Raw genomic sequence first — 23,058 nt, forward strand, 5'->3', positions numbered from 1 at the left:
GACAAGGTGTTGCTATTGGAAAGATTGATCCCAAAAGTTTCCTAATAAGTGATTTATTATTTATTTTATGTATTTTACCTAGATGCCCCAATTTATTTTTAAAGTCCAATAGCTTGACTGTTTGGTATTGGGGTCAATTTTCCCAAGTATGTGGTAGCCCATTTAAATCTGAGCACCTTCTGTTGCAAATTTTCCTGATTTAATATTTTTAGCATTTGTTCTGTTCCATCATTTGGGGGGTTTTGTTTGTTCGTTTGTTTGTTTTGGTCAAAGATTCCCAGTGTATGTATACTGAATCTTCTTTAGCTCTCTTCTATATCTGTTATTTTCTCTCACATCTTTCTTCATTTCCTCTGATTTTTAAAATTTTGCTCTTCTCCAACCTGCATTTTCTTAAGGCATTATCTTTTATATTTATTCACTCTTGTGCTGCTTCTAGTGTAGTCTTTATTTCTGATATATTTTAATCTTTTATGTCTAAATTCTTTCTTGAGTTCTACGATATCTCTTTGCAAATCATTTTATTTTCCAAACAGCTCATGTCTGAGCTTTTCAAATTGTGATTTATGTTGATCTTCATAACTGCAATCATTTTCTTAGCTTCATTTAGCTCATTTTGAAATATTAGGCTACAGTTTTCATCTGCTTTTTTGTGGGCATGTCTTTCTGGCATATACTCTTTGCCCATAGAGAAGTCAGTCATATCTTAATCTCCTCTTCTAATGAGACACTGTATGCGATTCAACTGTTTTTTCTTTTTGTTGGTCATTTTCAAGTGAAATGAGTGGGCCAGGACCGTTCTAGATTCATGGCTTTCATGCTCCCTCTTCTGGGGTGTTCACAAGAGGTACAAAAACCGTCTTGCATTTCTGAGATCTGCCTACTCTGTATCCCTTCCCATCTTCATTTGTATTTTGACCTTCTCTTTCCTTTTCACCTTTTTTCTTTTCCAACTCAACTTGGATTTTACTCCCAGCAGTTTTTTTCCCAGAGCAGGGTTTTGTGTTAGAAGGGAACTTCAATCTACAACTTTTCAGAGTTCATAGAGCCAAAACCACTTCACTGTTCAGTCCCATTGCACTCATCAGCAAATTGGGGTCCACAGAATTTATAACCTCCCACCTGAGTTTCACATGCTGTCCTCAGATCACCCACTTCACTTTCCAGTGAGTACACTGGGCAATTTTGTACGTTTCTTGATCTTTGGTCATTAAGTGACCCCATTACTTTCCCTCTCAGATGCCGATATTAAACAGGTCTTAAAATTGTTGATATTTAGTCCCACTCATATTTGGAGTTTGTGAGGATCTCCTGTCACCTAATCATGGAATGCTAAGCTTTGCTCTCTAATCGCTTTGTCTTTTATGGTGGAATTCAGGGAAATTCAAAGTACATGTTTACTGAGTGCATGTGTACTAATGAACTTATTTTATAGGTGCTATTTCCATTTCAAAAAGTCTTAAAGAGTCCCCATTTAACCCATAAAATAATAAAGCTTGCATTGATATGTTCTGGGACAGTATCTATACCCAGTAAAGACTATTAATCTGCTATTTCAGCTATCTAATTGAATCAGACCCATAGCACGGTGTGTGTGTGTCCCCCCAAAACTTATATGTTGAAGCCCTAACCCCCAATGTAATGATATTTAAAGGTGGAGCCTTTGAGAGGAAATTAGGTTTAGATGAGGTCATGAGAGTAGGGTCCTCATGGTGGGATTAGTGCCCTGAGAAGAGACACCAAAGAGCTTGCTGTTGCTTGCACTCAATCTCTTTCTCTCTGCCATGGGAAGATACACTGAGAAGGCAGCCATAGGCAAGCCAGGAAGAGAGCCCTCACTAGGAGCCTGATTGGCTGGTATCTTGACCTTAAACTTCCCAGTCTCTATAACTATGAGAAATAAGCTTCTGTTGTTTAAGCCACCCAGTCTATGGTATTTTGTTATAGCAACCTGAGCTGACTAAGTCACAGTGCAATGTCAATCAGCCATTAAATTAGCGATAAAAATGATTACCAAAAACAAACAAACAAAAAATACAGTTGACTGATGACACCCTAGATATCTAACAGGAATTGAGAATAAAACATTACTACTCCCATTGTGATTGATAAACTGATTATTTTTACATCACTAGACAAGTGAATGTGACAAGGGGGAAATGCCATTAAAAATAATATTTAATAACAAAGATACCTATAGGACAAACTGTCACTTTACTCACTTTGTCACAGAAGACCTTGATCTGGCAATAAGCTCTATGAATGGGTTTATTGCTGCGATTATTATAACTGTATGTATCAATCTGAATCATCAAAGGAAGTCCTTTCACCCCTTTTTGGGAGGAGAAATCTGTACTCAGGCAATTCACGGTGATGAAAATCTGAGGAAGGGAGGAAAAAAAGGAGAAAGTTCACAAGTCACCATAAAAAGGATCTATAAACAAACACATAAACCTTAGACTTGAAGTCACAATACTAAACAAACCTATGAGGACAACTGAAGAATATTTCAGTTCTCTCACATAAAAACATGTTGAACACATAAAACATGATATGTATCATTTGTAATTATTAATTCATTTTAAAAAATTATTTTCATATTTGATCTTGCATTTCAATTGCTTTCCTGAAAGTATATCAGCAAAGTCTTATTCATTTTTTAAACATGCATAAATGAACTAGTGAAAACACTGTCTCCTCAGAATTAAAGTTGTCATCTCTAATAATTATATCAGTTTATCTGATCTCTGACCTGCACGAATAATAAAAAAATAGATAATATTTTTGGCATATTATTGCATTGAAAACTAGATATTGTTACATATCTGTCTTACTTAACTACGAAGTATGAGACCATTTTTCATTATTTTTGTATTACTGGTACCAAGTATAGTGCCTGGTAGAGAAAAGGCATTCAATAAACATTGTACAAATGAATCAATGAGTTTAGCTGCAGAAAACCCACTAGATTAAGGAGTCAAAAGCCCCAAGTTTTAGTCCCAGCTCTAACATTATCATGCTAAGAGAACTTACTGCAAATCACTTAATACCTTCAGTTTTCAATTTTCCTTTAACTCATCTTTAAAATCCCTCCTTGCAGCACAGAATGTAGATATGAATATACTTCCGTGTTAGTGAAAAGGTAAAAGAGGAGCTGGCAAAGGTAAGATACAGGAGGGAGAAAGCATAGTAAATGTATCAATATCCTCACAATACGGGGCATCAAGAGATATGACAAAAATGACAGGAATCCCAAAAAATGGAAACTCAAGTAAATTATTAAAGACTACAGCATTGCCCAACAGAAGAACTAAGTATAATAATTTTATTATAAAATATGGGTACAAATAGAGGGAGGAGTATAAGTGAGCTAAATTTATCTTTATTTTACGTAGTGGGTGGCAGTCAATAGGTACCCTAGATTCTGTGATTTATCACAGAATTGAGGTATAAGCGCAGCACCCATTTATGTGGTAACTACATTAACAATAAGAGGTAGTCTCTAGGGGAGAACCAGAAACACTATATTATACTCTTGGTACTATTTTCATGTGACACCACATGCATTGTTTTTATTTGAAATAAAATTTTAAGTCATTTATTGCTTTAAAATCATTCAATTATGTACTCTGAAAACCATTTCATCAGATGTATTATTTAACCTTTGTTTTATTTGGTCCCCTGAGCTTTTCATTCACCTTCAAACCCTGGACCTGAAGCCTTTGGTGTCACAACACCACCAGAGAGAGCAGCCCTGCAAAAAGCTAATTCATTTCAAACCCTGTGCCTGTAGGCTTTTGGTAATTTACATAACCAGGCATCTCATTTTTAGTGCTCCATCTCTGTAAACATCATTTTTATTTTATTTTCGGGCACCTTACTTGGCAATGAGAAATGCATTAGTGAGATGCCACATCAATAGCAATCAAGGCCATAGGACAGGTCTTAGTGACACACTAATTAGCATGACCTTGTGCATTGTGCCACGTACATTCACGTATCCAGCCACCATCTGAAAACAAGGGCCTAATGATCTAACTACGTGAATAAGTCTAGAGAGCTAATGTACAACATGAGGACTGTAAGTAATAAAATTGTACTGGATATGGGATTCATGCTAAGTCAGGAGAATTTAGCTGCTCTCACCACAAAAACAGAACAAAAAAAGGGTAACTATGTGAGATAATGGATGTGCTAATTTGCTTCCCTATAGTCACCTTTTTACTATCTATACGTATCTCATAACATCATGTTTTATTCCTTAAATAAACACAATAAAAAGTTACTTTAAAAAAAAAAGTTGATCTAATGGATCCATACATTCATTCCTTTAATTCATTGGTTTGAGCGTTCACTCTGTAAACATGCACACGTGCCCACAATGGTTCAGCACAACGTTAGACATGGGCATAGAAAGAAAGCCAAATCCCTGTCTCATGAGCTGACAGTCCAAGGGGAAGACAGCAGACACTGGCCTCAGAGCAGGGACCTCACAAATACAGAGGAACGGTAAAGAAAAGGAGAACACCTAAAGATGCAAATGTCAGATGACTCAGAGGAACTGATAAAGATAACTAAGAATATGCTGTGCCCAATTCTCCTACTGAACTTCCACGGTAAAAATATTTTGCTCACCACAGTCACACAGACAAAAAATGCTATCTACTGCTTCTGGAGATGCCTTAATGGCAGGGAATTTTTGTTTAACATTCATTCATGCAACAAATATTTTTGAAGTGTCTAGCAAGCTTCTGAGACTGTAGGAGACACTAGCACGGCTCCTGCAATCCCAGAAGTGAGAGGTGAGATAGAGAGAGGGACAATTTGATGGTGTTCTGAAGACTACCATAGCTTCATCAAATGCTAATCTTTAGGTCAAAAAAAAAAAAGGATAGTTTTCTAGGAACACTTGATTTCTTTTACTATTCTCATTACTGATGACAATGGGATTATCTTGGCCAGAATTTATAAACACGTTCTACGTAAGCAAATTAGACGATCACTCAGGTGAGCTATGCAATTCTCCATAATTTTGGCCATGTGTATTTCATATAGAGATCTTCCTGTTGGTGGCTGTAATCACAAAGTCCTCAACCCACACTGGTTTTTTTTCCACTCGCTCATAAAGCCTGCCAAGCACTACAGAAGCCAGAAGAGAAAACTGTTCCAATGAATATTTCCTAAGCTATTAGGATTCATGGATGTTTCACTGATTTAACCATACATCACTCACAGTGGACATATACTCAGACAGCTATGAAGTAGTATTAATTGTGGCCTTATCAGCTCTAAGTCTCAACTAAAAGAGCTGGAGTGATGGATCGTGACCATTTACAAGGGCCACTTAAGTAGGACAGATCCACTAGATTCACTCAAATAACAGATGCTTACCAGCAATATATACTACAACAAACAGACTAAATTCTCCTTGGAGGAGTTATAAAAATCAGCCACCCAGTTGAGATGGTCTTTAAAGGTCAAATGAGCTACCACACACTAGACTCCACTGGGAGACACTTAGACTAGGTTCTCTTATCTTAATAGGGAAAGGTCCTTAGTAGAAGGTCTAACGGGCTCTCTCTGATTCAAGTCATCCTGATTCCATAAAAGTAAACAACAGGAGAATATGCCTTTTTTGCTACACTGTGTTGGCAGTTACCAGTGTTATCCTAACAGGCAGGGATTTTATAATAGGGTTGGCACTGCTTTCCTAGCTTGGCTGTCTGACCCAGTAGCAAAGCACAGTTTTGGTGCCTGATGGTATCACTCACAGTCTCGCTGAGCTGCACTCAAAACCCAAATGGTTGAACTTTAACTGAAGTGGGGTGGGAAGTTGGGAAGGCATGGAAAGACATTAACTAAAACCTTGGCTTGAGGACTGATAAGCATTAATTTGTTTCATCTTGCAAACCCAACCGTGCCCCAGCTCCAGGCATAGCAGGCAAATGTTAGAGCAAATTTCTTGAAAGTTTATCTACAAAGAGCTTGTTTACAAATGTGCATTAAGAAGGCTTAAGGAAAAGGTATGATTTCCCCCACCAAATATTCATCCAAATGTCAAGCACAGAAAGTTCTTTTTAACTTTGATAGGTGCCCTGATTATGTAAAGAATATAAATGCCATAAACTCTTGGATCTATCATCCAAGAGTTACAAATGTTACATATGTTCATATAATATTTTCAAAACCTCAGTTACCCATTTTCCTATAATTCTAAAAGTACATAATTTATTTTTTAGAAAAAATTCATTGAATCAGGTATATTCAAGCAGATAATAGATACAATTTTAATTTTGTCATGAGTTCAAAGCTTCAGATAGAAAGATTGTTTCTAAATGTACAAGACCTTTCCCAGACATACAGGCAGTCTCGTGACACTTGACATTTTTAAATAAAATCATTTGTTACATATGAATGACAATTCCCATTTTGTGGTTCCTACACAAGACAAGTGACATTGCCAAGGTAATAATACCTCTCAGTTGTGCACTATACATATAGTAAAATTTATTAAAATAAATACAAGTCAATGAGCTTTAGAATTGCTACATTAACTTGATTTTTAACTCTCCAGATTTTGATGAGAGCTTTCCATTAAAGTAAATGGGCCTACCTTTGATTTACAAAGCAATTTGGGTTTTAAAATATCATAACATCAATAACTTGATGTAATATTTTTTTCCTCTTTAAATAATTGTATTTTGCAATTATAAGAAAATCTTTCTGATTAAAGATTAAGAAAGCTACTTATTTCCTGATGATTGGGACTCTAAAGAGCTCTTTTCTAAGAAATTACACATGCATTAGGCCCCAAATTACAGGTACAAAGTATATGTCAGGAAATAATTTTAACACTAGAACACATTCCCCTTTCACAAACAATATATAAATACATAAGTGTGCTCTCGCCAATTTCTCTACTCTGTTTCTTTCTTGGTTCTGGGAGTTATTTAAGACCTCACAGTTTTCTTCTATTTCACCATTTTTCTTCCATTTTGATAGGATTGTATTTGAGTTCAGATGCCATGTCAAATTGAGAAAGAAGATACATTAAAAGGAGACAACAGTAAAATGTGAAATACCAGTGTTGGGCATTCATTTCCTACATGCATTAATTCATCAAATAGTTTTTTTTTAATTGAAATGTAATTGTTTATACATATTTGTGGGGTACAGAGTTGAATATCAATACTGTGTACAATGTGTGTCAATTAAGTCACGACAATTAGCATATTTGTCATTATAAAATGTAATCATTTCTTTATGTTGAGGACATTTGATGTCCTCTCTTCTAATCATTTGATAACATGCAGTAAATTAATGTTAATTATAGATGCCTAGCTCGACTGTACACCAATAGAACTTATTTTTCCTAAATAGCTGTTTTGTGTCCATTAACCCATTTCTTGTAATCCTCCCTCCTCCGTCTCCTTTCCCACCTCTAGTAACCACAGTTCTGTTCTCTCCTTCTGAAAGTTCAACAAATTATTGTGATTGTTATCTTCCTTCCCTCCCACCCTCCCTCCCTCCCACTCATAAGTGAGGACATGTGGTATTTCTCTTTCTGTACCCGGCTTTTTTCACTTAACATAATTTTCTCTAAGCTCATCCATGTTGCTACAAATGGCAGCATTTCATTCGTTTTTATGGCAGAGTAGTATTCCATGGTGTATATATACCACATTTTCCTTATCCACTCATCCATTGATGGACATTTAGATTGGTTCCAACTATTGGCAATTGTAAATAGAGCTGTGATAAATGTGGGAGTGCAGGTATCCCTTTGACGTGATGATTTCCATTCCTTCGGATATACACCCAGCTGCAGGATTGCTGGGTCATATGGCAGTTCAATCTGTAGTTGTTTGAGGAACCTCCATACTGTTTTCTTTTTTTTTTTTTTTTTCTTTTCTTTTTTTTTTTAAATTTTATTTTGTCGATATACATTGTAGCTGATTAATGCTCCCCATCACCAAAACCTCCCTCCCTTCTCCCTCCCCCCCTCCCCCCCAACAATGTCCTTTCTGTTTGTTTGTTGTATCAACTTCAAATAATTGTGGTTGTTATATCTTCTTCCCGCCCCCCCCGGTTTGTGTGTGTGTGTGTGTATGTGTGTGTGTGAATTTATATATTAACTTTTAGCTCCCTCCAATAAGTGAGAACATGTGGTATTTCTCTTTCTGTGCCTGACTTGTTTCACTTAATATAATTCTCTCAAGGTCCATCCATGTTGTTGCAAATGGCAGTATTTCATTCGTTTTTATAGCTGAGTAGTATTCCATTGTGTAGATGTACCACATTTTCGGTATCCACTCATCTGATGATGGGCATTTGGGCTGGTTCCAACTCTTGGCTATTGTAAAGAGTGCTGCGATGAACATTGGGGAACAGGTATACCTTCGACTTGATGATTTCCATTCCTCTGGGTATATTCCCAACAGTGGGATGGCTGGGTCGTATGGTAGATCTACTTGCAATTGTTTAAGGAACCTCCATACCATTTTCCATAGAGGCTGCACCATTTTGCAGTCCCACCAACAATGTATGAGAGTTCCTTTTTCTCCGCAGCCTCGCCAGCATTTATCGTTCATAGTCTTTTGGATTTTAGCCATCCTAACTGGGGTTAGATGGTATCTCAATGTGGTTTTGATTTGCATTTCCCGGATGCTGAGTGATGTTGAGCATTTTTTCATATGTCTGTTGGCCATTTGGATATCTTCCTTAGAGAAATGCCTACTTAGCTCTTTTGCCCATTTTTTAATTGGGTTGCTTGTTTTCTTCTTGTAAAGTTGTTTGAGTTCCTTATATATTCTGGATATTAATCCTTTGTCAGATGTATATTTTGCAAATATTTTCTCCCACTCTGTTGTTTGTCTTTTAACTCTTTTAATTGTTTCTTTTGCTGTGCAGAAGCTTTTTAGTTTGATATAATCCCATTTGTTTATTTTTCCTTTGGTTGCCCGTGCTTTTGGGGTCGTATTCATGAAGTCTGTGCCCAGTCCTATTTCCTGAAGTGTTTCCCCTATGTTTTCTTTAAGAAGTTTTATTGTCTCAGGGTGTATATTTAAAGCCTAAAACCTCTACAAAAAAACTGTTGGAATTGATAAATGATTTCAGCACAGTAGCAGGATACAAAATCAACACACAAAAATCAGTAGCATTTCTTTTCTCCAATAGTGAACATGCAGAAGGAGAAATCAAGAAAGCCTGCCCATTTACAATAGCCACCAAAAAAATAAAATACTTAGGAATTGAGTTAACCAAGGATGTGAAAAATCTCTATAATGAGAACTACAAACCACTGCTGAGAGAAATTAGAGAGGATACAAGAAGATGGAAAGATATTCCATGCTCTTGGATTGGAAGAATCAACATAGTGAAAATGTCCATACTACCCAAAGTGATATACAAATTCAATGCAATCCCCATCAAAATTCCAAAGACATTTTTCTCAGAAATGGAAAAAACTATTCAGACATTTATATGGAACAATAAAAGACCACGAATAGCCAAAGCAATGCTCAGCAAAAAAAATAAAGCTGGAGGCATAACACTACCTGACTTTAAGCTATACTACAAAGCTATAATAACCAAAACAGTATGGTACTGGCATAAAAACAGACACACTGACCAATGGAATAGAATAGAGAATCCAGAAATCAACCCACACACTTACTGCCATCTGATCTTTGACAAAGGCACCAAGCCTATTCACTGGGGAAGGGATTGCCTCTTCAGCAAGTGGTGCTGGGATAACTGGATATCAATATGCAGGAGAATGAAACTAGATCCATACCTCTCACCGTATACTAAAATCAACTCAAAATGGATTAAGGATTTAAATATACACCCTGAGACATACTGTTTTCCATAATGGCTGCACTGATTTATTTATAGTCCCACCAGCAGTGTACGAAGGTTCCCTTTTCTCCACATCCTCACCAGCATTTGTTATTTTCTCTTTTTGATAATGGCCAGTCCAACTGGGGTGAGATGGTATCTCAATGTAGTTTTGATCTGCATTTCCCTGATGCCAAGTGATGTTGAGCATTTTTTCATGTGTCTGCTGGCCATTCGTATGTCTTCTTTTCATCAAATAGGTTTTAAGTGTCTTCTCTGTGGCTGGCATTATGACAGGAGGTGGGGACACAATGACAAGACAGACTACCTGCCCTCAGGGATCTTGCTATTTTGTTGAGGAGCTAATAAACTCAGATTTCCTGAAACGTCCAGTATATAGCACTTTTGGAAAGTGATAAACATATTTCTTTAATTTTATTTATTTATTTATTTCTGATAACACATTTCTTTACTTTCTCCGACAGATACTGTGGGTATGTGTGTGTACATTCAGACACACATTTGGTTTGTTCACATGTTCTGCCACAGTTTCCCATATTCTTTTAGCACTGTACTTGATTTTTTTTGTTTCCAGAACATACCAAGTTTGTTCCCATTTCGGAGCCTTTGCTGCCTGCTCTGCCCTCTGCCTCCTACGCTGTCCCCGCAGATCATCACATGGTCAGCTCCTCCTCCTCCTCCTTTAGATTTCAGTCCAGCTGCCTCGACCACCCCGTCTTCAGTTGCCTTTCTCTTCTTCCTCCTCCTCCCACCCCCTTGGCCCATGACCAGTGGTGCACTCCACCAAAGTTTTCTGTTTTCTTCATAGCACTTAAACATTACTTGAATTTATCTTGTGGTTTCTTTGTTTAGTGTTTAATTATCTGTCAATTCCATGAAGCTGAGAAGCCCACAGAGGGAGGCCCTTGGCTGCCTCAGACTCCTCTATTCCTGCAACTAGGTAGATACTCGCAAATATCTGTCCAACAAATTGAGAGAACATAAATTATTTTTCTAAATACACATTTCCCCCTTTATCCACACTCTTGCTTCCATAAGCAATACCTCCTAAGAATTGAGACTGATATGAGTAGCTGAAGTTGTCATGACAATACGGTGGACTTAGCTGCTCTGACCAGATTCATCCTCCAGAAATGTTATCTATCTGTCAACTAATATATTCACCATGAATATCTATATCAATATCTACCTACTATACATTCACCATGAATATCTATATCTACATCCATATCTATCCTCGTATATATCTACTATCTGTCCACATTATGGAAGATGCTATATATAAATGCTGTGGGAAATACAGAAGTCTATCTATGGCAGGGCTGTAGAATACTGCATGTATTCATAAGTGGGAGCTAAAAAAAACACACAAATAAATAAAAAAGAAAGAAAGAAAGATACAGCAATCACAATAATACATTGAACTTTCAAAAGAAGAGAACAGAACTGAGGTTACCAGAAGTGGGAAAGGGGAAGGAGGGGGTGGTGAGGGAGGAATTGGTAAAGGGCCATGAAAAATGATTACATTTTGTAATGCTGAATATGCTAATAATCCTAATTCGAGTATCACATATAGCACACAGGTATGGTTATTCAACTCTGTACCCCACAGATGTATATAATCAACTATGTTTTAATTTTAAAAAGGCAAGAAAAGAAAAGAAAAGGAAAATTTCAGCAAGGTTAAAAAAAAAATTGTTGAGTAATATGAGGCAGAAAAGTGACATAAAATAAGGTTTTCAAAATAATAATAATAATAAATAAATAAATAAAAGCATGAGACTTGGAATGACGATATTTTCAGCTTTAGGCCCTTCCCAGTCTTTTCATCTTACAACCAATGGTGCAATGAATGTCTTTCTATGTGGCTTTTGCACACATGTGCACATATAAATCACAGACCCATATAAATTTACTTCTGAAATTGCTCCTTCAAATCAATGTCAGCCTTCTCAGCAGCATCTTTATAAGCAGAAGTTCTCAAATTTAGTGTGTATAAGAACCTCCAGGAGGCCTTATTACAACACAGGTTACAGGTCCTTATGCCCAGAGTTTCCAATTCAGTAGGTCCGGGTGGGAGATCCAAGGATTTGTACTTCCAACAGTTTCCCAAGTTGATGCTGATGCTGCTTGCTGAGGACCAACCACTGCAGTCACTGCCTAGAGCATCTGACTTCATTGCCCACCTCGTCCTTTTCCTCCTCCTCTCCTTCTCCTTTCTTCTGCTGTACTCTTACCACCCCTTCCTTCTCTGGTTCTTCCTCTTCTACATCCCATAAATGGAGAGGGTCTAAAGTCCCACCCTGGAGTCTGTTTTGCTCATCCTCGACTGTTTTGCCCATCCTCCAATTCTCCCCAGAGCAGTCTCATCCTTTCTCGTGACTTCTGTCATCCCCTCTTTACACACAAGATGGACTTCTCTTCTGAGCTCCCCATCTCCCTGTTCTTTCGTGCCTTTCCAGGGTCTGTACCTTTGGACACCCCATTCTTACACCTAGCATGCTCTTCTTTCCAAATTCCACATGTCTAAATTCCACCTGACCCTTAAGACCCAGCTTATGTCATTCCTGACCCGACATGGAGGGGATCTCTCTGCATGCTGAACTATTTAGAAGTCAAGTACAGTAGGTATGTGTAGGGGTGTGTGTGTGTGTGTGTGTGTGTGTGTGTGTGAGAGAGAGAGAGAGAGAGAGAGAGAGCGAGAGAGAGAGGAGATAAAGCAAATCAGGCAAAATATTAACAACAAGTCAATCTAGGTGAAGGGTAAGTGGTGTTCATTGTATTATTCTTTCAACTTTTTGTTTGAAATTCTTAAAAATAAAAAGTAGGGAAATTTTTTTAAAATAAAAAATGGAGTTGCATCTGTTCTTAGAACACTCCTAACGCTTTAACTTTATCTCTGTTAGGGTCATTGTCACTTTCTACCTTGTATTACAGTTATTTACACCTATGTCTCAATTCTCGGCTTAGCCAAAATGTTCTCCGACAGCAGGGACTCTGTCTGTCTGGCTTATTTGTCCAAGAATCCCCACTGCCTGGCCTAGCACCTGATATGCAGTGGGCATGCTGCTTCAAAGGAATGATTGCCCTTTGTCAGAGAAAATGAAGGGGATAGTACTGCTAGATCCTTCTGACATAAAAAGGCACTATGGATAGAGCACATGCTTCAGAACCAGACAGCCCCAGGCTACAATTCCAGCTCTGCTGTGCAAATTTAGGCAAGCCAGCTAACCTCTCTGGGCTTCAAATTCCTTGTTAGTTAAATGAAAAATGATATCCAGTTAAAAATATGAATATTGCATTATGTATATAAAGTGCCTGGCAGAGTGCCTAGTCTATGGTAATCACTGAACAAATATCAGTCATTGTGTACACACACACACACACACACCATAATTTTATGAAACCCAAGTCTCTAATCTAATTCTCTGCATGATACAACAGTTCATACATGTTAGTTACAGAGCCCTAAGCAGAATTCAGGCCAGAAACTGTGGATATTCCACATTCTAACAAAAGAGCAAGCCATTTATGTCTTCAGTGAGATGCCTTCCAAAGATTATTTTTTCTATATATGAATTAACTCCAGCTTTATAGCTTTTCCTGCTATCTATTACCTTATAAAACTGGAACAAAGTCATGGCTTTGTTTAAGTTCAATACCAAAGACTCCAGAAAGTGTTTACCTTTCCCTTTTAAAGTTTCCTTCACCCATACCACGCCCCAGCAAACACATAAAAATACCATTTGCCCTGCTTTGCAGTGTGTAACTCAACCTTTCAAGACCCCTCCCAGGAGCCTCCCCCAAACCTATCTTTACTTTTGAGACCATGGGATATGCCTTATAATATTCTCTAACCTTCCATAAGATGACCTGTTTAAAATCAGGCCTAACATAGGCAAAAATTCGGAATATAACTTTCTCTTAATCAGTAACGTCTATCAATCCCATAACATCCTACACTGTCTTGTGAGCAGGAAGACAACTCCCCAGCCAAAAGCACTGGGTTGCTGAGGGGTGAGAGGTGGGGAAGGTCATGAGCCCACGGGCACTCAGGAGCATGACTGTCTCTGGGCCACCTTTTTTTTTTTTCTTTTCACCCTGAAAAACAATATGCACACATCTTCCCTTCTCCCTTGATGTCCAGCAATGGAGTTCAGCGGAAAGAGAATGCTGTCCATTTTGGAACATCCCATTGGAAGGTGCGAATTATCAAGACTACCAAAACTTTAATTTTCTAAAGCACCATGCTTGGCATACAGTGGGGGCCCAATAAAAATTGATTAAACATTTTAGACCAAAAAAGAAATGTTTGGAAAGAGACAGAGAGAAAGATAGAGACAGGGAGGGAGAAAAAGACATAACAAATTTAAGACAACTTAATTGATTTGCCATGATTTGGTACTGCATTTTAAGCCAGGCTTTTAATTAGCATAACCTTATTTTTCCCCAAGAAACTGAATAATTTGTAGTGTACAAGAAGGCTAGAACATCTATACTTTTTCCAACTTACCACCTTTTCATAGGCTATCATCAAAGCCCTGCAGTTTCCATCGTCCTGTCAGTAAAGCTACTAAAATCAAGATAATGATGACTGAGAGGCTATTTTTCCTATCCATTAGCAGCTATGGAGCAAAAAGCTAGGCTTGGCTTGGCTTGCTGGTCACCAGGCAGCACTGGGAAGAGAAAGGGTTGACCCATGCTGTGAGAGAAGGAAGAGACCTGGATTTTACATGGAAATAGTAAGTATCCCTGTATGACAGCTCTAGCTACATCTCGCAATACGAAGCAAGTCAGCTGTGATCACATGGAGTCACCATGACCCATGCCACACCAAATGCAACCTTAAGTCCAGAGCAGCTGCAGGGCAGTACTGAGGCATTAAATCAACTTCACTTCCTTGCATAACAATGGATTTACAAATACAGATGAGAACATTTTACTCTCAACTTGCACTTTTAGTTTTGTCCTCAGCCAGCCGACTCATCTTAGCACATCCACATTTCCATCCCTCAGACTGGCTCTCAGTTCTTAAATGACACCTCCTTGGCATTAAAGCAAAATCAGATATCAAAGCAATAAGTACAGCAAAACTAAGGGAAATTGGACCCAGAGCAAGTATCAACATGTCCCCTCACCTTGCATTTTCTGTTTCAAAAATTATATGCAAATCTCTTTTGTAAATACAATTCATTTAAAGCATCAAAAGGGACCCAAAATTAGAGGAATCTTCCTATAAAATGAATATTGGTTTATGTGTAAGTACTGACTTCCAGTTTATCAGCTTTGTAAATGTGGATATTTGTTTATTGAATTTCTTGAGTTGCACACATAGAGCAGACAGTCATTGCATGCCTTCTGCAACCTCTTCTCTGATATAATCCTCATTCTTGCTTTGGATTTTTTTTAATGCTATGCTTCTTGTTTGATTTTACAAAAAAAAAAAACATAAGGAATAGCCTCCCCTATTCATAACATAAAAATATATAAAAGAAAGGTACAAAGAAATAATGTAAATGAGCATAAAAATGAAATTCAGGATTCCAGAGAAAGGAGCTAGAGAGAAACTGGGGAAAATGGAGAATAAATGTGTAGAGGTGTGGAGAGGAAAACGCTGAGATATCTCAGTTTTATCTTATTAGAGAGCATGTTGATCTTCAGTTAATACAATGTGGGGTAATAATTATACAAAGGAACTTGCTAATGTTAGGCTAATCAACACACACATATACACTCAATTAAAGAGGGCAAGGGGTCTCAAATAGCCCTCACTCCCATGTCCATCTGGTCAATGATATGTAATATGAACAAGTAATGATCCAGGGCAACAGAAGAAATGGGTAGGGAGAGACATGTGCTACAAGTGTTGGACCAGCAAGCCCATCTTTGTGGGGGGTGGGAGAGGGTGTGGTATGAGGACAGGGCGGGTGACCTGATTGAACTGCCATGCTCAGGGAAATGGGGCTGACCATTTGTTTTCTGTCCGTTGGTACCCACACAGGTTGCACCCTATACATCCTTCGGAGAAAGAAAATCATAGCATGCTGCGATCTAAAAAAAAAAATTAAGATTTCCCTCTGTTGGGATGGTAAACAGCTTGGGCTCTGGACTCACAGGGACTTGGGTTCAAAATCTACCTTTTCCATTTGCCTAATCTTGCAGTGCATGTAGGTCAAAAGATAATATATAGTGGAATCAGAATCTGAGATGCAAAGGAAAATTATCCATGATGTCTCTCAGCCTCTCTGCTCCCTACTTTACCCCAACTAGGTCTCAGCCCTGCCCACCCTCAATGTCACCACAAAAATTTGTTAATGGAGATGAAAACATATGCCTTATTTATGTCTTTAGCCCTCTCTAAAATTGCAACAACTTCCTATCTAAAAGGTCTCCCCCAACCCTAAAATGCAGAAAGAAGGTTCAATGATCTGGCAAAGTAGAGGGCTGGACAAGCCAGTCCCAAAGTCCACTCTTGCAACCCAAGACACACAGTAGATGGAAGAGCAAGACAGACATCTCTCAGGAGGGTAATCCCTCTACTTTTGCAAGCAGAAGTGCTAGGCTAGAAAGCAGCAAGGAATAACTCACGGGGACAGAGTTTCATATTAATTAATTATGATAGATTTTTCTAAAACTCATAGAGACAGGATGATGGGCTAGTACAAGGAGTCTTCAAAAAGTTCCTGGAAAGATTCATATTATCTCTTAAGTCCATTTTTTCCACTTGTATTATCTCATTAATTCCATTTTTCTACGAACTTTTTGAAGTGGATTTATTTGCCTCCTTGATTAGTTGGTAGTGAGGGAGGAGGAAGATTGTCACTGAATCTAGATCATTCCAAAAGGCTTGGATGCAGGGTAATTAAAAAAGGGGAAAGAAGCCTCCTTCATCTTAGATAGTTTATAAACTGTGGGAAGGGTAAAGTATAGAAATGGGAAGAAATTGGTATGGTGTTCCGGTGAAAAGACACAAAAAGAAAACTTGTTCCTCAAAGTTAGCACAAAGTACCAAGTAGCATCTTAATGCTCAAGTAATTCTCCTCTGTGGCTACATGAGAGAGGTCTTTGTAGCACACTGAGGTTGGTTTAATCTTGAAATCACTGTGAATGGAGAAAACAGCACTGGACAAAAATAAGGGGCCCAGTTTCAAGAATCTCCTTAGAAATCTGGGAGAAAGGAAAGCCTGTAATTAGGGTTTGCTGTACTCCTGCTCTGTGGGTGACATCATCGCCTGGAGCAAGGCAGTGCTCGGTGCCAGCAAACTGAGCTCACCACCCTTCAATCACTCAATAGGGTCTTGCGTGGGAATTCCTTTTCTTAGGGACTAGCGACCGAGAAATTTACTTTTTAGATACTGGTGTTTGGCTAAGGAGAGAAAGGAAAATTGAAATGTCCTTATAAATGGGAGTCATGTGAGAGAATGTGGCACAGAAGTCCTCCCATTAGAATCGTATGGACGGGACCTTAATCCTCTGTCCACCCCTCCACCTCCCTTCCGGCCATTTCACAGCTGAGCAAACTGAAGCTCAGAGAGAAGTCAAGTGCCTGCTGCTGTGGTCCCAGGACTAGAATCTGGTTGTCTGGACCCCATCTTGGGCTCTTTCTGCTGCATCACACCGTCACCCACAAGTTTCAAAGCTGTGACAGTGTGGACACTCAGAACCTTGCCCAGCTACATGTCAGGAAGCCGGGGACACCCATTCACAGCACATGGGCTTCCAGGTTGCACAGACCCTACGGGGAAAAGCAGGTCCTGTTGGAGACTATTTCTGCTGCTTGTGTCATTGTGCAGAAAGAAACCGTAGCACAACCAGCAAAACCGGTTCTGGGTGGAAGAGCTCTGCAATAGTTCTGCCAGAGTCAGGCTGCAATTGACACCCTGGAAAAAAAATCTGGAATTAATCCCCAAGCCTCTTTTTAACTAATCGTTTTAACACTTTCTCTGGTCAAATGTTTTTCTATAATTAAATTAAACTAAATTATTAGAATTTCATGTTCTTTCCTTTCCTCTGTTTGTGCTAAATGAGAGATATAAATAAAATACGTCAGCAAAGAAAGAAAGAAGTAGGAGTGTGCTCTGGAAAAATCTATAAACCTTATCATCACGTCTTGATTATATATATGTATATGGCAAGACTACCAAATATTGGACTGTCTTTTTTTTTTAATAAACGCACCCAAACTTAAATATTAAGTAAAAGCTATCCTTTAACATAGTCATCCTGGGAAGATATACAGTTTTCTCAACTGATGCTGTTGTGGCCAAAGCATATTTGTAGTATCTCATCTGATATTCCCTTGTTTCAAAGTTGGTTTACAAAACCTCGTGCAAAAAAAAAAAAAAAAAAAAAGAAAGAAAGAAAAGAAAAAGGAAAAGAAAATCTCATTTTTAATCCTAAAGTGGTATTTGTTATCCAACTTGTTGATACATATTCACCTGTGAACCCATGTGGTTTCTGGTATTTTTAAAAAATACCTTCGAAGATCGAGATTTACCACTACTGTAGGCATTTGAAAGGATGTCACAGCCTCTCCCTTCAACAGCCTCTGTCCTGCCACTGCTGTGGCACTCCTGGTGGCATTCTTTCCCCCTTCCTCCGACCCGCAGGCCAGGCCGAGCTTACCTTCAGTTTCAACCTCCATTGCATCACTGCTTTCTCCAACACTGAAAACCAATGAAGAATAACCTGCCTGTCAGTTATCTTGGGGTATGTGGTTGGGCACGAAAACTCAACTTTCCTCCACACAGGCAAGGATAGTTCCAGAATGGAGAAGGCTAGAGAAAGCAATAAAGAGAGCAGCCAGTACCTCACAAAGCCTCTCACTGCCTTGCAAACACTTGGGCCCATGGTTGCCAGAATCTTTAATTATCCAAAAGAATCTAAAAACCTGGATTAAAGAAAAATCTCCTGATTATTAAATGTGTGCAAAAAATTTTTAACTTGAAATATATGTACATAAATGCATGATACACTCATACATACATACATTCTGTGGACTATGTAAAGATTGTAGGTCACAAGTTTGTGGCCTCTGGCACACAAACCAAAATATCAGGTGACACTAGATAGGATCCCAGCTCTGAAGTCTACACAAGATTTCTGCATGGATGTTACCTCTAGGAATTAGAAAGCAAATGTAACTGCTCCTGAGAAGCCCACATTATGAAAGTCACAACAAATGTACTATGAGAGGGACCCCTTTTACTGCTTGCTTTGTTGATTTTGCTTTTTGCTGTCTGCTTATTATAAAATCAATAATATTTTAAATAAATACATTAGGCTCTGAGAATAATTTAAAAAGCTGTCAGCCCCTGTAATGAAGTGAATTTCACTTTTATGGTTTTTCTTTAAAAGCCCTTCAGTAATTTGGAAAAAATTATTTGTTAACTATTTTTTATTACTTATTGACTAACACTGGCCTCATATAATTGCAACAACCAAGTAATAGTAATAAAATATATATTAAAGAAATAGGAGAATCAAGATGGTAGAATAGACGGTCCCCAGCATCACTCTCTCCCACAATCAACCAATTTACAACTATTAAAAAGCACAGACTGCCAAGCGGGGGCCGCTAGAGCTTAAGAGGGGAGACCTACGGAATGCATGAAGGTCTGAGAAGCTGCAATGAGAGGAAAAAGAGACTGTTCCCACAATTTCAAGCCTCTGTCATTTCAAGGCTGGCCCTGATGAGCACATGGAGCAAGAGCTGGCAAAAACCACAGCTGTGCCCTCTGTGTGAAGTTGCTTGAAGACTGCAGGGGAGAGGAGGACCTTGGTGGCCCCCAGGCCAGCAAGACCACTAACAGTGTTCCTGTGAACCCACATAGGACTGAGGGGCCACAGACAACTGAAAAAGGAGCCACTCAAAGACAGTGAATCATCACCAGGGACCAATGCATGGCCTGTCCTATGGGAAGTGTTTGGAGTGTGGGGGGTAGGGGAGATGCGCCCACCAGGAGAACGCTGGCATACAGCATGGACAGCTGATCTGCCCTCTAATCAGCACAGGACCACTAAGTGGAGACTGGTCAGGAATATAAAACTGCAGGGGGTGCAGTTTGCTGAAAAGACTCAGGCCCAGACCAGAGTTTCCACACAACCCAGGTGTACTGGACCTTATTAGACCCAGAAGTGCTTACAAGGTCAGTGATTAAACCCTGAGCTACACAAGAAACCTTCCGCAGATATTCAGCAGCAAAGCAACAATTTAGCTCAACCACAGGACTCAGGTGCTAGTCCCCATAGGAAGTTCCCTCATTTTAGAAGCAAAGTACAACAAATTAATTCCAGTGTAGAGTTTAAATGGTGGTGGTAGCTAATAATCCGACATGGAAGTGAAAGAAAACACAAAACACTCACAGATCAGAGACAAAGTTCTGATATTAACCAATAAAGGTCTAACACCACCAAAGAACACTTATAAAACCAAAAAGATCCAGAAGCCCACCAGGCTCCTGGGGCCTCAGCCACACCCCCTGATATCTGCATCCAGACCAGTGAAAACCGACCTGCTGCTGGAAACCCCCCAGCTCCAAAGCCAGAGTAGGGGGCAGCCACACACACCCCCCCCTTTGCAATCAAGTCAATGAAGGAACTGTGGACCAGCCCCACTCCCCAATGCCTACCCCTACCTCAGTCCCCCTTCCCCTCACACTGCTCCACAACAACTTCTTAGAATGTAAAATAATAATAATAATAATAATAATAAATATTTTAAAAAATTAATCAAAAAAGAAAAGAAATTTTGCTACCCCACTCAATGTAAAATATCCTCCGCTGCCATTTGTCAAAGCATATGCGAGCTTACACCTGCCCACCTGTAACAACACACATGGGCACACATATGTGTGCACACACATTTCAATAAGAAAATGAGCTCCTTCATAAGGGAAATGGGTACGGTCTGAACTGGGCCGAAAGGTCAATTCAACCCCAAATTAATTATCTTACTGGTTTACCATAGAGCCTGAAACTTCCATCATTAACCTATCCCTTCCAGTGTAGGCATTTTCTTTAAAAGGTACCTGTTGAAACATAACAGTTAACACATTCACCCACTAGCACTCATTATCCCAGATTGCATGATAATGAAAATCATGGCAATGACTGCAGCTCATATTTATAGCTTGCTTTACCAGTGATGAAACATTTCCAGTTACAAGATCACAAGCTCTTCCCAGTGACTCTGAGATAGGCCCTGCTCTCCCTGGTCTCACTTTTGTATGGTTACTGGTTCCCCTGCCTCCCTGCCCAGAGCACTGGGTCACCATGCATCACACCCCCAGCATGATGTTGGTGCAGCAGAGATGTTGGAATGTTCATCTATTTTGCTTTGTTTTGAGTGCAGCAACCAAGGCCCAGAGAGGTCGGATGGCTTGCTAAGGATACCAACCTGCCCAAGCACTGTAGCATCACAAAGACTGCCTCCTGCTCGTCCAGCCCAGCAACCTAGCCTCTGAGAGGATGGGGCACAAAGAGAAAGGCAGGCATTGAGCAGAGTGAGGAGGAGCTGGCCAGGAACACGGGAAGGGTGCAGACAGTCCTGAGCAAGGTGAGCAAGCCACAGGGCTCTTAGGAGAGGGAGGCGCAGGGAGAATGGGCTCAGGCAGCCAAGGAGTTACTAAAGTGCTGAGTGCACAGCTCGGGCAGGGAGCTTCCAATGGAGGAGTGGACCGAGAGACAAACTTCTGCTGCAGTTATGTGTAGAGCCTGATCTTGCATCATGGGGCAGGGCCTGCTTCCCTCCCTGGGAGGCACGCAGCCACTGGAACATTCTCCAGGCTTTGCTGGCACCCCATCGCTGCTTGCCCACTTGGGTCACCTTTCTTGGGCCTAAGGCCAATTCCATCTACATTGTTTCATACATGAGTGAAATGAGACACTGAACAATTCATCTTCTGCTGTAAGCCAGGCCTGCAAACTCCCGACCAGTTTCCTTTCTCACCCAGCCTTCCCCTGCTTGCAGACAATAAAGCATTGACTGGAGGTGTTTACATTGACCTTTTCATTCGTTTTGAGACAAAGTCTTCTAACACCCTCCTAGATGGTACATAATTGAAGCAGAAAACAGGCTTAGGTTTCATCTGGAACTTTCCCGTAAGTGCAAAATAAGGCTCAAGGACCAGAAGCTAAGGAATACGGAAAGAAGAGTAGGCATAAGCAGAAAGGTTTGGAAATTTCATAAAATCAGAGTCTCATGGCTGGAAAGCAAATCTAGGTAACAGCAAGTCTGCTTTCTTATCCAAACCAGTGCAGCGGGGGACGTCTCTCCTCCTGGAGCACCTCACAGGAGATTTTACCTTTGCACTTCTTAACCATACTGAGGCTCAGAGAATTAGAAAAAGGTTAAGCAGTCAACATGCAACAGTAGCCTAAGGTCAAGGTCATGGTGGTAGACGTGACTCAGTCAGTGAAGCTCAGAGACCTGCAGCTCTGCTTCCAGCACACCTCCCTCAACAAGCTAAGGCCTAGAAGGGGTTCTGGGGTGAGGAGGCCCGTCCAGTCGCTTGCCTATGACATTAGCTATGCGCCCTTCCCAGCCTCTGTAGGAGCTGTATAGAGAGGCCTGAGAGGGGCATTTGCAGGAATCTGTAATGCAGGGAGAAAAGGTTTCCTGGCCCAGTCTTCCCAGCTCCAAGTGCTAAAATGCAGCTTGGCTCGCTTCACTCTGCCGAGGCCACAGAGGAGACGCACTGTCTCTCTCTCTTCTCTCCTACCCCCCAGAAGGCAACTGAGAGCAGCAGAACTGAACATGTGCGACTTCTCAAGAAAGATAACAGGTTCATTTTCTGGCTCAAGTTAATAGGAGACTACCTACAGAGGCTTTTGAAAAAGAATTATGTGAAGAGAATGGGCACATTATTTAAAAGGTATGAATGGTGAATCCAGGCTACTTTTCCACTCACCTTCGCCTCTTCATTCACATCCCAGGTAAAGGAGACAGCATTATATGCAATCTCTTCGATGTTTCCAATCGTATTAAAGCTCTCCTTGTAATCAGCTGTAACATTGAAAAAGAAAAAGGTTTTAAAAGAGGAAGAGTTACTCAGTGACATGTAGTGAACTATCATTTTCCAATGGGTAAATTTAAACTTTGCCTATTTTTCTGCCTATCTCTATGGCAACAATTAAGGATTTGTACTTATTGATAATCTTTTACTAATATTTACTCTCTGAGAATGTAAGCATGCT

At 39.7% G+C, this 23,058-nt stretch overlaps 1 protein-coding gene across 1 annotated transcript in view; it reads right to left on the reverse strand.

Moving 5' to 3' along the window:
- The window catches only part of GRHL2 (grainyhead like transcription factor 2), a 114,007-nt gene that overhangs the window by 34,515 nt on the left and 56,434 nt on the right, over nt 1–23,058 (reverse strand). Inside the window, exons 7-8 of the mRNA XM_063079911.1 lie at nt 22,773–22,867; nt 2,223–2,381 (exon numbers count right to left, since the gene is read on the reverse strand). Coding sequence (XP_062935981.1) covers nt 2,223–2,381; nt 22,773–22,867 — 254 coding nt within the window. The remainder of the gene's footprint in view (nt 1–2,222; nt 2,382–22,772; nt 22,868–23,058) is intronic.

The sequence above is a fragment of the Cynocephalus volans genome, chromosome 15 (genome assembly GCF_027409185.1).
Source record: "Cynocephalus volans isolate mCynVol1 chromosome 15, mCynVol1.pri, whole genome shotgun sequence".
NCBI classification, from domain to species: Eukaryota; Metazoa; Chordata; class Mammalia; order Dermoptera; family Cynocephalidae; genus Cynocephalus; species Cynocephalus volans.